Below are 13,639 nucleotides of genomic sequence, written 5' to 3'. Positions count from 1 at the left end.
TGGGTGTGTGAATGTGTGTGAGTGAGTGTGAGTGTGTGGGTTAGTGCATGCGTGAGTGTGTGTGAGTGTGTGTGAGAGAGTGAGTGTGTGTGTGGGTTAGTGTGTGTATGAGTGTGTGTGTGTGTGGGGTGAGTGTATGAGTGGGAGTGTGTGAGTGTGTGGGTGAGTGTGTGAGTGTGTGGGTGTGGGTGTGAGTGTGTGTCGGGTGTACACAATGGTGTTTGGACCCCTACTGACCATCTCCAGGGAGGCAGCCATGCGGGGGCCTGCTGTTTCCCACGGCTTCCAGGGCTGCCTCTTCAGCAAGGGTGGGGGGCCCTCTGTGAGCTGCCCTGTGGGCCGAGTGCTGGGCCCCCCTCGGGTTGGTTCCGTGCTCCTCTCTCCCACGCCTCAGCCCCACTGGGCTTCGGTCAGGATCCTTAGGTCTCTTCAAAGGAGCTTGTGCAGAGAGCCAGTAAGTCGTGGCAGGACCAGTAATATGTCCATTTTCCTGACGGGGTGTTAGGACAGCCTCAGGGCTGGGCTGGAGGCTTCAGTGTTACTTCCCTATCACTCTTTCATCAAGGCCTGCTGAGCCGTGCAGAGCTTAGGATGGAAGGAAAAGGTAGCACAAAGTGGTTTATGCGTAACATTGCGGCAGAATGGGTGGAGGCCGAGGCTGGTGTCTCCGTGATGGGAATAGTGGCCCGTCCCCTTTTCATCTCACCCTTACTGTCTAACCCTGTGAATTATTACACATGATTCTCAGTCTAGGCACCTCTCTTTACCACTAGAGTATGTGCCTCTCTGTGGGCTGTGTGGCCTAGGTATGGATATTGGGCTTTGAAATTAGATTTCTAGCCGTGTACCTGGGCAAATCACTTCAGTTCTATGAGCTCCAGTTCCTGGTCTGTAAGACAGAGCTTACCATGAAGAGGTAGGGTGAGCCTTCAACCAGGATGCCTTGATAGATAAGTGTGCTTGCATGGTGTCTAGCGCAGGTAAGACCTCATTAAATACGTCACTGTCGGTGGGGATCATTATTACATCGGGGATTCTATCTTCCCTGGCTGCTCTGCTTGCATGGGCTCAAGTGAACACATCTAGAAATCCCACAAATGGGTAGATCAGTCAACGTTTGTTGCAAATGTAAAATGCCTCAAGGTGACTCACATTTCTCTCTAAAATGTTTATTTTATTCACTCAAGAAACATTTATTGAGAACCTTCAATTGGCCAAATGCTCTTCTAGAAGGTGTGGTTTGATTGGTGAAAAAAATTTATAAAAATCCCTGCCCCTGGGAACCTATTTTCTGATGCCTGAGCCTCCGTCTTTTCACATTTCATGGTTTGTGATTGATTATGAATCTCCTTCTTTATGCAAGGAGAACATGACAGAGCTCTGGCCCATCAAGAACTAGGGCTGGGATGGAGGCAGCTGTTGGCAGCAGGGTGCAATAGAATGCATTTTTGTGTGCCAGGGTGCACAGCAAATATTTGAAGCCTCACAGTCTCGAGTTCACTAATTTAGAGAGCTTCCTCTATTTTTTAAACTCTGCACATTACCTAGCACCACGCCCTGCACATAAGAAATGCCCAAGAAATTTTTCTGATTGGTTGATTTAAAGGATATGAATTTCTTTGTTGTAGAGAATCCATCCTATGAATTTTCTATTTGAACTTTATTCAGCGTTAACACACACACACACACACACACACACACACACACGTGTACACTTTCTTCCTCTCTTTGTTCCTTCCAATTAACTTTTCTAAGCCAGACACAGTGAGGGTCCTCAGGATACTAAAATGAATAAGACGTGGTCTTTGCCCTCAAGAACCTCTCCATAGCTCTAGCACCTTATAACCTGCAGACATGCGATAAAGGCACAAAGATATTTATTCCTCACTACTCAGCCATAAAAAAAATGCAATAATGCCATTTGCAGCAACACGGATACAAACTATAGATTATCATACTAAGCGAAGTAAGTGAAAAAGAGAAAGACAAATACCATATGATATCACTTACATGTGGAATCTAAAATAAGGCACAAATGAACATATCTGCAAAACAGAAACAGTCTCACAGACATAGAGAACACACTTGTGGTTGCCATGCGTGAGGTAGGGGGAAGGAGAGGGACGGACTGGGAGTTTGGGGTTAGTACCATAGCTGCAAATTATTACATTTAGAATGGATATATAATGAGGTCCTACTGTATAGCACAGGGAACTATATTCAATATCTTGTGGTAAACCAGAATGGAAAAGAATTGAAAAAGAATGTATATATGTGTAACTGAGTCACTTGCTGTACAGCAGTAATTAGCACAACATTGTAATTCAACTATACGTCAATAAAAAAATAAATTAAGAAAAAAAGATATTTATTCCTGAGCCATGGGGCCTTCTGCTCACCTACACAGCCAAATATCATTTTCTGAGAGAGAACACTGAGATCAGAAACTCAAACACTTCTTTGTGGGCTTCCCTGGTGGCGCAGTGGGTGGGAGTCCGCCTGCGGATGCAGGGGACAGGGGTTCGTGCCCCGGTCCGGGAAGATCCCACATGCCGCGGAGCGGCTGGGCCCGTGAGCCATGGCCGCTGAGCCTGCGCGTCCGGAGCCTGCGCTCCGCAATGGGAGAGGCCGCAACAGTGAGAGGCCCGCGTACCGCCAAAAAAAACCCCCCAAAAACCCCCACTTCTTTGTAAAGTACCTCTTGCTTCTGAATGGTGCTTTATGTCCTTAAGAGTCCTCTTGCAGAACGTGGATGTCTGTGTAAGTGCATGGTCAAGAGTTTTGGCAGAAAGGGTGAGCAGGGCTGAAACCCAGTTGGTGCTCCTATCATCAAGCTGTTACCCTGGAGAGTGGCTGCATCCATCCATCCAGGGGCACCATCTTCTCCCCCAGGACAGCTCCTGGCCCAGGGGTGTGAGATGGACCAAAACTGGCCCTGGATATTTGCTTGGCACAAGATGGCAGCCTCTCTCCTTTCACTCCCCTTCCAGGAAGCAACCCCTGCTCCATTGCTAAGCTCTTGGGGATAGTGGATTTTCTTGCTGCATTTCTTTTCTCCCACACTGATACCTAATGCAAGCTCTCTGTAAAGTCCCAAGGCAAACGGTAACCTTCTCTGTCTTGTATCTAAGTTGATCTCCGGTGCCTTGAGTTAATGCTATTCTCCTCTGGGATCAGCCTTTTCTTTGATTTCTGAACATCTATTATGTTACTTTCCAGATCAGAGATTCTCACATCCTGGCTTTCACTTGCACCTCTTTTTCCCCAGTAAGCTCCTTCTGAACCCACAGGCCTCACCTGTCGAAACTAGAATTCTGGGGAAGTCAAAATCTCTCAGTCCACCCACATATATCATCACACCCAGAACAAGACTTTCCTGCCTATTCCAACCCACCACGTTCTCTGCTTCCTTCCCAGCTTCTCAGGTCTCTCAGGTCTCTGAATGTTTGTGGGGCAGGGTCTGGTTGATCTTAGATCCCAGACCCAGTCACTGCTCCCGGCGTGTGCCAAGGGCTCAGCCAATGTGCATTGGATGAATGGATGGAGAAGGCCCCTCACCTGAGCCACCCAAACCCCAAACTCCCACCCACCTCCTGTTCAGCCAGCTATGGAGCTCTGGTGGTCTGCCTCATCACTGCCTCTCCTACGCTCTCCATTCCCCTGGCCGCCATCCTAATTCAGGCCTCCGGATTCACACCTGGAATTTTGTACACTGTCCAGCTAGTCTCTTCCCTTTTTCCTTTCCTCATTCTCTCTCCCTCCTTTCCTCTCTTCCCTTTCATCTCTTCTTCCTTTTCTCTCATTTCACATAACATCCAGTCCATCCTACGATAATACTGCTAACAATAATAGCTTCCATTTAATGCCCATGTTTTAAGAGGCAGACATTGGCTGGGGCCCGTCCACTTATCTTTGTTAATCCTTATAGACTGGCCACTCCACGAGCTATGTATTATTATCACAGTTTCACAGAGAAAGTAACTGGCTCTCCGAGACAGAACACGATTCACCCAAGGCTGCGTATGTAGAAGCCTGTGCTCTCTGCTAACTCACCCTGCCCTCTCTTTGTCAGCACTGTGTTAGATGTGGGGGATACAGGGTGAACAAGGCTAAGCATAAAAGCAGAGCCCCTGTCCTCTTAGAGTTCAAGTGGAGAGGGAAGACAGAGTAAGAAATAGCACCAGGAGGGATGATAAGTGATTTGAAGGATATGTGTCCCCAGTTAAGAGGGAATAGAGCCCAGGGTGTGACTCAGTCTGGCTGGGCTGAGAAGGCTTCTCATGGGAGGTGTGGCCGGAAGTAAGTCTTGAAGGACGAACAAGAACATTTCAAGAACTGGGGGTGGGTGAGAATGGGTGGGGAGAAGAGTCCAGCAGAGGGAATGGAATACCGTCATGGATGGAGTGCAGAATGGGTATGCAGGAAGAGAGCAGGAGATGCAACAGGAGAATCACAAAGGACTCTGAACCCCATGGTAGGGAGTTTAGTCTTCATCTTTTAGGATGAAGATGTTGGAGGGTCACTGAAGGCTTCTAGGTCAAAGAGTAACATGATCAGATTTGTGTTTCAGAAGGACCATGTCACAAACAATGTCATCAGTGGATTAGAGATGAGACTGGTAGGAGGGAGACAGGACAGGGAACTATTGCGGCAATCCAGGGAGAGGATAAATGGGCCAAGAAAACCAGGTAGGGGTAGAGAGAAGGGATCAGAGAGAAAGAGAGCTATTGATTGTGAGGACTGTAGGAATGGGTCAGCCTTCTTGTTTGGCTGGTTGACCGGGGAGTAGTCAGTCACAGCAAACCATAGAAAAGCAGGCTTGGGTGTGTTTGTCACATAAGCCCGGGGAACGGTAGGAGGTAGGGGGACAAAGACGGTAAGTTCAACTAGCATCACGTGACCTGGAGATCCTTACGGAGGTACCTGCGGGCAGTCGGGTAGATGAGTCTACAGCTCAGGAGAGGGTGTCTGGGGGTAAGCTATGTATATTCTACTCCCTTTTCAACTTTATTTAAACAAGGTTCCCAGACTAATGCACTGCTCAGATCAACATATTGAGAAAATACCTTCAGTGGTTTTCCAGCTTTGATTGAACTATTCCCATCTCACATGTTCGGAGCCTCTAAAACAGAATCTAAACTCATGCAGAGTTGACAGAAGATGGAAGAAATATCTCAGAAGTAGACCCTAGAAGATTTTGTGATTGATTTTCTGTGGGGGGAGGGTGGAGTCAGAAGATGAGAAGATAAAGAGAGGAAGTGATAATGCCTCCCAAACTGACTTCCCTGTTTATATTTCCTCCTTTAATTTTTTTCTCGCTCCAACTTGGGGCAAAAAGCAGCTACCTTCTACTGCAGAAACAGCACCCCTGAGACTGTGGAACTTCTTTCATGTGTCTTCCTTCTATGTCTCTTCTTGCCCTCCCTCACCTGCAGACCAAAATGCAGCCTATGCGGTTCAATTACTTAACTTTTCTCTATTTTATCATGAACCTCCCTTGCTTAGGTACGTGAGATGGCTCCCTGTTAGCTCTCAGATCAAGGTTGAACTTCTCACTCTGAAAAGAAGCTACTTTTCGGGACCTTGCAGTTTGATTTCTCTCTTTGATGAAATGCTACCCACACCTTTATGGCCCATTTTGTCTCAGGCTTGGTAATGGTACTATTCAGATTCCCAGAAGTGCCAACCAATAGACCTTTCTGTGATGATGGAAATATTCTCTCCCTGTGTTGTCCATTACTGTAGCCATGAGCCATATGGGCTGCTACTGAGCACTTGAAATGTGGCTGATGTGACCGAGGAACTGAATTTAATTTATTTTAATTCATTTCAATGTCCCGGCAAGTGGCTACAGTACTGGACAGTGCAGTGCTGGGGGCTTGTTCTTTTTTTATCTACTAGAGTACGGGTGGGTTTCCCACCTCCAAACTCTTAGCAACTGCCGTCCAGCTACCCGCCTTTTGCTGGTCTTCCCCCGGCCCCCACTCCAGCCCACAGCCTGGCTCAGACCTCCTTCCCGAAGGGCTGGGATCGTGCGCTCTGTATGTGATGACTGGCTCACAAGCAAAGCTTATCACGGTTATTATTTTCATTATGAGAAACAGCTCTAGAAATAGTAACAGATCTCTTTGTTTACTTTATCCGGGAACATGTCACACCCACAGACAAGAGAGACTGTTCAAAGGAACGAACGAGGAAAGTCGTCAAAAAACAAGTCCAACTCAGGGTCCACCAGGCTTTCTTCTCTGCTATTTGAATCACTCATGATAGGGCTGGCCGATGAGCCATACTGAGGGCCGAGGTGGGAGATGGCTCTGATATGGGACGGAAGGAGCCCCTGCTTCGTTACTGTCTCATCAGAACCCCTGCTGTCATCTCCCCAGTGTTCAGGCCTGATTGGAGCAGTGTCAGTTTGCTCTGAGCCATCTGTGCTCAAGGCCCAGTGCCCACAGTCATATCATGTATGGTGGATGTATGGGTGAATGGGATCATTTCTGAAATATAACAGATGGTTAGCCAAGACCTTGATCCCATGCATACGGACAAAGTGTTCACCTACTTGTCACAAGGACATCAAGACCCTTCTTGGCCAAGTAGGAGAACATAACATTCTCATATCTACTCTTCCTTTGCCAGGCCATTCTGCAGTGCACAGATGCTTCTAGGGGGAGGTTTTGAGTGTTGCATATTTGTTTTTGCTATTATTGTTTTGGCCACTACAGAGCATAAAAAAGTTTCCCAGAGCTACCCCAGCAGCTGAATTCTTCTGTGCTGGGTTCATTCTCTTCAGTCTACGGTGTCTTTTTGGCCCCCGCTCCCCCTATCCTACTTCTCCAATTCTTGTTGGAGTTCTTCAGTTTCTCCCATTTTCTAGAGCAGTCCGAACAGTTCCTGTGGGTCTCTGGGGGTAGCCTGAGTCTGCGGGGACCTGAGTCTTCACAGCCACCACGTGGCACCCACCTGCTTTCCTCCTCTCCTGTGCTGGCTGCCTTTGGTGGTATCACACTAGAAGCCTAGAAGCCCTCCCTCCCAAGTCTGATACTGCTTCGGCTGGATGAGCAGAGAAGTCACACTGGGCTGGGCAGAGCCTACCGAGGGGAGGGAAAATCCCCGTGCGTCTGCCAGAATCCCTCACTCTTCAGAAATCCTGTGTGCCAACCATTCTTTCCATCTCTGCCCTGTTTCTAGCACGAATGTGAGTCTTTCCATGTTACAGTTGCTGACCTAGAGAGACACAGAGCTGGGTACGGTTCTTCCAGTTCTCTCCTCCCCACTGTATTCCTGCCCAAACCCTCCTCTGTTTCCTTCAGATCACTTAAACGGCCTTAGAGCAAGTGATCAGCTCCAGAGTAGCTGTTCTTTGAGTTACAGATGGAAGGTCTTGAAGATTGCAATGAACTGAAGATTAAGATCAAAGATAAAATTCTTAGCTGGCGTGCCGGGACACATGGATATAAAGCAAACCCTTTGCTAACACACTGCTAAATTTTCATCAAAATGTCAAGTTACTTTTTACTGCAACGGGGTATGGGAGCATCTGCACTCTTATGATATCTGTCTCATAGGAGGTTGAATCAAGTGTGTCTTGTGCCCTGGTGTATAGAATAGGATGATCTCTCCAGTCCCTGGTGGGAGGCGAGGGGTGACTGCAAGTTGGCACCTTGGGAATGAGGGTATGTGACAGGAGCGCAGGCCACTTGTGGGGTTGAGGGATCCCAGTTAGGGTAGAGTCCACTTCAGACAGCAATCCAGGATGAGCTATGTAAATAGGGTGATAATTCCGGATCCAGTTAGACTCAGTGGAAGAAAGACTCTGTAATGCTGTATAAAATTCTGGTATTTGAAAGCAAGTCATGAATATAAATAAAAGACAAAAACTATAGGCCTAGAGGGAGATAGAAAGAAAGGAATCAAAAGCGATGAGAGAAGCTGTTGATTCAATGCATTGAAAATGGGAATAGAGGAAGAGGGAAAGTTTGACAATGCAGCAATATTTCGAAACGAAGAGGGAAGTTTAGGAGGTTCTCGAAGATGATCTCCATCTTTGCAGTAGGAAGTAAAGTCATCTGTTGATAAAAATAATGAGTGACATTTGCTCACCTTGGACCAGGGACTGTGCAAAGTGGTTTATATATATTAACCTGTTTAATCTCCACAACAGTTCCATAGAATAGGGGCTATGATGATCCTAATTTCACAAGCAAGGAAACTGAGGCTCAGAGAAGTTGCATAATGTACCCAGGGTCAAAAAGCAAAGAAAGGAAAAACTGGTCTTTACCAGGTGAGATGAGATTGGATGAGAGTGGAGTTGGCTTAGTTCAGCTTCTTCGTGAATGCTCTGGGGACTGACAAAAGCTGGATAAAGGGATTATAAGATGGAGACTTCCTTGCAAGGAGGAGAATGCAAACACTGGGGACTGGCAAGTGTGGAGCACACGGCATAAGGTCGAGGAGACACGGAGCTCCAATGCAGTTTTTTTTTTTTTTTTTTTTTTTTCAGTACTGGGGCCTCTCACTGCTGTGGCCTCTCCCCTTGCGGAGCACAGGCTCCGGACGCGCAGGCCCAGCGGCCATGGCTCACGGACCCAGCCGCTCCGTGGCACGTGGGATCCCCCCGGACCGGGGCACGAACCCGCGTCCCCCGCATCGGCAGGCGGACTCTCAACCACTGCGCCACCGGGGAAGCCCCTCCAATGCAGTTTTAAGGGAACTGTTGAACCAGCTGCAAAAGAAGGAAGGGGAGAATCAGAGGAAGGACATGTTGACTCCCAGGGGACCACAGGCCGGCTGATGGATCACTGTGGAGAGGAGGAAAGGAGAGAGTTATCCTGGGTGGGAGTTACCATGGAGACAAGCTGCAGACACCTGGATCTAATCTGATGAGAGGCAGAGCTCTTATGTGAAAAACAAAAGCAAACTACAGGATGCAGTGGGTTGGGGGCGGGTCTGGATTCAAATTCTGCATCTGTGTCTTGGTGGCAGATTCATGTCATTTTCAAATGCTTGTGTGCTGTCAGCCCCATGGGAGGGACAGCCCAACTGAAAACATAGTATGAAGGCAGCTACAGGGAGGCCCTTGGTCCAGCAGAAAGGGCTGTGAACACTCTCCGTGGGCGGGGAACAGAGAGTACTTGACGACACTGGGCAGGAAGATTCAGGAGGTGCTGGCATCCTGCACGCTGGCTGTGTTGTCAGGGGTCGGGGGGCTTTGGGGGGCCGCTGGGGCAGGGCAGTACTGGACAGTGAGGTTGGGGAACACAGTGACTCCTTGTGAGGAAGAAGCCAGGCAGCTTCTGACTGCCTCTGCAGCTGTGTGGGACTCACCCTGAACCCTGAGAGCAAGAGGCATTATTTTCTCCCCTCTCTTGTCAGATATTGACTCCCACGCAGGAAAAAGGAAGCACCTTTTGTCAGATGCTGCGGCCACTTCCTCTTCAGAAGGCTCCAGCCAATCTCTGGCTTTGCAGAACGAGGGCGCTGACTCCAGCTGCCGGACCTTGAGTGTGTAGGGCCCCAGGGCTGGCGCTGATGGGAGCCAGCCCCTCGGCTGGCCCGCTGGGTTCCGGGGCATCCTCTCTGCTGCAGATCTGGACCCCTGAGCCCGGCCTAGCTGGGGCCCAGCGCTTCCCGGCCCCTCCCTGCACACTGCTCACAGCCCCTGTCAGCCCGCCTGTCTGTCCCTCTCCACAGCTCGGTCAAGGAGTGTGATGACCGGAGAGCAGATGGCGGCCTTTCACCCCGCATCCATCCCCAACCCACTGGAAAGACCCATCAAGATGGGTTGGCTGAAGAAGCAGAGGTCCCTCGTGAAAAACTGGCAGCAGAGGTACTTCGTGCTGAGGGCACAGCAGCTCTATTACTACAAGGACGAGGAGGACGTGAAGCCACAGGTACCAGCCTGGCTGTTTGCCCCCTTCCCAGGGCTGTCCCCTCCTGGGTGCGGGAGGTGGGTGGAGCCCCGGAGATCACTACAGACTCGCAGGGGGGCTTCTTACTAGGATGAGACCCCTGTCCATTTGAAAGGACTTCTCTCTCTCCTTCTCACCCTTTGTGAGATACATAAACTGAGTTGCAGAGATGACAGGGTGATCTTCCTTCACGGAGCCCCAAGATGAGCGCTGGGGCTCTTCCTAAACGCAGCGCTAAGTCAAGGTTGGCAGCGTGGTCTTGATGGGAATGTGGAGCACAAGGGCTCAGGGAGAGTGGATTTGGGTTCAGGAAAATTGATTTGGGGCTTTCATTTATTTGTCTGTTCAATCAATATTTATTGAGCATCTACTGTGCGCCAGACACTGTTCCAGGGAGTTGAAATAACTCAGTGACTAAAACAGATAAGCACCCCTGACACGTGGAACTTAGAAGATGGGGAGGGGGGAAGCAGAAAGATAAACATAATCAATAAGGAAATTATGTGGTTTGTTAGAAAATGACTAGTTCTATGAGGAAAAAATAGAATGGGCTAGGAGGATCAAGCATTTGGGGGAGGTGGTACAATTTCAAGAAGGGTAGCCAGAATGACTTCATGAAAAAGGGGACATTTGAGCAAAGATTAAGGAGGAGAAGCAATCCGCCAGGCAGATCTCTGGGTAAAGAGCACTACAGGCAGAGGGGACAGCCAGTGCAAAGGCCCTGAGGTAGAGCATGTCTGATGTGTGTGGGAAATAGCAAGGAGGTCAGCGTGGGAGCAGCAGAGTTAGGGAATGAAAGGATCAGAGGAGATGAGGTCAGAGAGTGGAGCGCTGGGGGTTGGTACGCAAATTGTAAAGGACATTGTAGTCCACTGTAAGGACTTGAGTCTTTACACTGAGGGTGATGGCAGGCCTTGCAAGGTTCCCGGCAGAAAGGGGTCATTCCTGGGTTATGTTGTAAAAAGATGGTTCTGGTTACCATGCTCAAAAATAGATCCAAGGCTGAAGGGAGGAGGTATAAGGGTAATTTAGGTGAGAGGTTACTATGTTTAGAATCTCAGTGGGCTGGAAGAAAATGATCAGATCCCTGATATACTTGAAAATACAGCAAACAGGGCTTCCAGATGGAGTGGATGGGGCTAGAGAGGGCTTTGATCGTAAATCTTGGGCCCGGGTCTTTTCTTCCTGCCTCATTGATTCCTCATGGCCATCGTGGTGAATGAGAGCAAAAGGGGATGCTGTTAACAGCTGAGAGACCCCAGGTGTAAATTGTATGTCTCAAGGCAGCCAGGAGGACTGGACACCCTTTCTAGAGTCATACCTGTGGAGGTGGAAGAGTGGGCAAGGAACTTATTAGGGAGGACAGACTCTAAAACTTTCTGGAGCCAGAAAAAAAGCCCCAAGAAGGGTGAGGATATTGAAGGTGGATGGCCAGGTAAGCAAAGAAGAGAGAAGGTCATTTGGAAGAGGACAGTTCTCTCTAAGGGCAGGCTTGAGGTTCTGTGAGGCATCGGCAGTGCCCGGTTAATCAGGCCCCCCACTCAGAGGGCTGTGAGTGTCTGTCCCTGCAGAGGCTGGAGAGGGGCCAGGGACCCCACCACTGCCTGGGTTCTTGCCCAGTGTCCTGTGCGTGGTAACCAGACTTTCTTCACTTTATGAACAGACCCTATCAGAGGCAAGCAATTACAAGCTAAGATGGGGTTCCTGGTACATCAATAGCCGAGGCAGGAAGTATTCCCATCTGCGGAGCGTGAGGGAGATGGCAATAATGTGTTAGCCTTCCCAAAGCAGCAGAAAGGGAAGTTCAGTGAGGCTTACTTCCGTGAGGTGTAGTAGGGAGCTTGTGTTCTTTTCCTGGCTCTACTACCATCTAGCCGAGTAATTATTTAATTTTTCTGGACCCCTCGTTTTGTCTTTCGTAAGATGAGGCAATCATACCTGGCCTGCATCTGTCACAGGATTAAATGATATGAAGCACATGTAAAAAATTGTTTTGTAAAAACATAAACGGATGTCAAAGAGTAAAATAAATTATTGGAGGTCCTGGCTTGTCTCCCTTACTTTTGGAGGAGGAAACTCTGAGTCCTCTCAGGATTAAATTAGTCTGATAATTAGGTAGAGCTTCTTCTAGAATGACAAGTATGGTTTATTTTTTAGAAAACCTATTAATGTATCAGACCAATAAGTCAAGATCAAGAAGTCAAATGAGAAAACCCACACAACCCCTAAATAGATGGCTGAAAAGAGCATTTGATAAAATCCAAAACTCATTTCAGATATAAAAAGTATTTTTTTAAAAAGGAATAAAATGATAATTTCTCAGAATATTTTATTTTATATGGATGTGAATATCTTGATTACAAAAGCTATATGGGTATATAGTTGGAAATTTGGAGGAAGCAGAAAATCACAAAGTAGAAAATAATAATTAACCCTTCAGTAAGAAATAACCACCTAAATCCTCAATTCTTCCAGTTTTTTCTATGCATGTACATTTAGAAACTCATCTAAATGCAAAATTAGTATAATAGTATTCTTTAATTAAAAATTAACAATATGTCTTGAATATTGTCCAGTATTATTAAATATTATTCTACAATGTAATTCTTAGTTGTGGCAAAATAACTTATTTTATGGACATTCTACAAGTTATTTAACCAATTTCCTCCTAGAAAGTAGTTGAGTATTTGGGCTGATTTTTCTATGTTATTATAACAAACAAGAATTAAGTGGATATCCTTGTAGACTTTTCATATATCCATCATTATTTTATTAAGATAAAGAAAAGTCTATTCAAAATAAAATACTTTCATTACGCTATCATTTAACGTTGTTTTGGGATTCATAGACATTGCAAATATCTAGATGTGAAATGAAAGATATGAACTAAATTCTTGGGAAAAAATAAAGGTCTATTTCCACACTATGTTTCACACCATTCATGATTCTGGATGGGTTAAAGACTTAACGTGTGAAAACAAGTTCATAAAAATCCTAGAAGAAAGTGTGATTATCTGCGTGATCTTTGGGAAGCAGGTGTTTCTTAAGCATAGCAACAAAGACAGCACAAGGAAAAGACTGATTTAATTCCATAAATAGAAACGTCTGTACCTTAAAAACCAAAATAATAAGGTGAAAATGCAAAAGTAAACAGAAAAAATTGTAAACAACTATTCTTCCTATTTAAAATAGTCTCAAATATTATAAGAAACAGCAACAGGAAAATGAGTAAATGGGCAATTTCCCAAAGAAACGTAATAGCCAAAAAGCATATGTAAAAACTCCACTCAGTCATAATTAAAGACATGCAATGGAAGTTAATGAGATACCATTGTCCCCTTATCAAAATGGCAAAGATTTTCTAGAAATTCCAATGTTAGTAAAGACCAGGGAACAGGAATTCTCATGCACAACTGGTGGAAATGAAAATCTGTACAACCTTTCTGGAGGGTAATATGCCTCTTAGAAATGCAAATTCTTTGACCCTGCATTTCTAATGTAGGGGTTTATAATAGTGATGTGGAAACAATGCCCGGTGGTAGGGCCTAAGTTATGTGAGGCAACTTTTATATATCTATCCGATAGAATATAATTCAGCTGTTGATGCCCTAAATTAATACTTTTTGAAATTGAAAGATGTCCATAATATCATTGCTTTGAAAAAAGCAGTTAACAGCAGGGGATGATTTATATGCTAATCTTATTCTTTTTTTTTTTTTTTTTTTTTTTTT

General features: G+C 46.5%; 1 protein-coding gene across 4 annotated transcripts in view; it reads left to right on the top strand.

Annotated features, from left to right (window-relative positions):
* Positions 1–13,639, top strand: part of ARHGAP25 (Rho GTPase activating protein 25) — an 87,075-nt gene that overhangs the window by 31,021 nt on the left and 42,415 nt on the right. For 3 of the 4 annotated variants that reach the window (XM_029232055.1, XM_029232058.1, XM_029232056.1), the window contains exon 2: positions 9,691–9,890. In XM_029232055.1, coding sequence (XP_029087888.1) covers positions 9,691–9,890 — 200 coding nt within the window. Of the gene's footprint in view, positions 1–9,274; positions 9,502–9,690; positions 9,891–13,639 lie in introns of those variants that run through there. The other variant, XM_029232057.1, reaches the window with a different exon arrangement.

This window comes from Monodon monoceros, unplaced genomic scaffold (assembly GCF_005190385.1).
Source record: "Monodon monoceros isolate NGI ecotype Baffin Bay Population unplaced genomic scaffold, NGI_Narwhal_1 Super_Scaffold_19, whole genome shotgun sequence".
Lineage (NCBI taxonomy): Eukaryota > Metazoa > Chordata > Mammalia > Artiodactyla > Monodontidae > Monodon > Monodon monoceros.
This window is presented reverse-complemented; position numbering and strand designations above follow the sequence as displayed.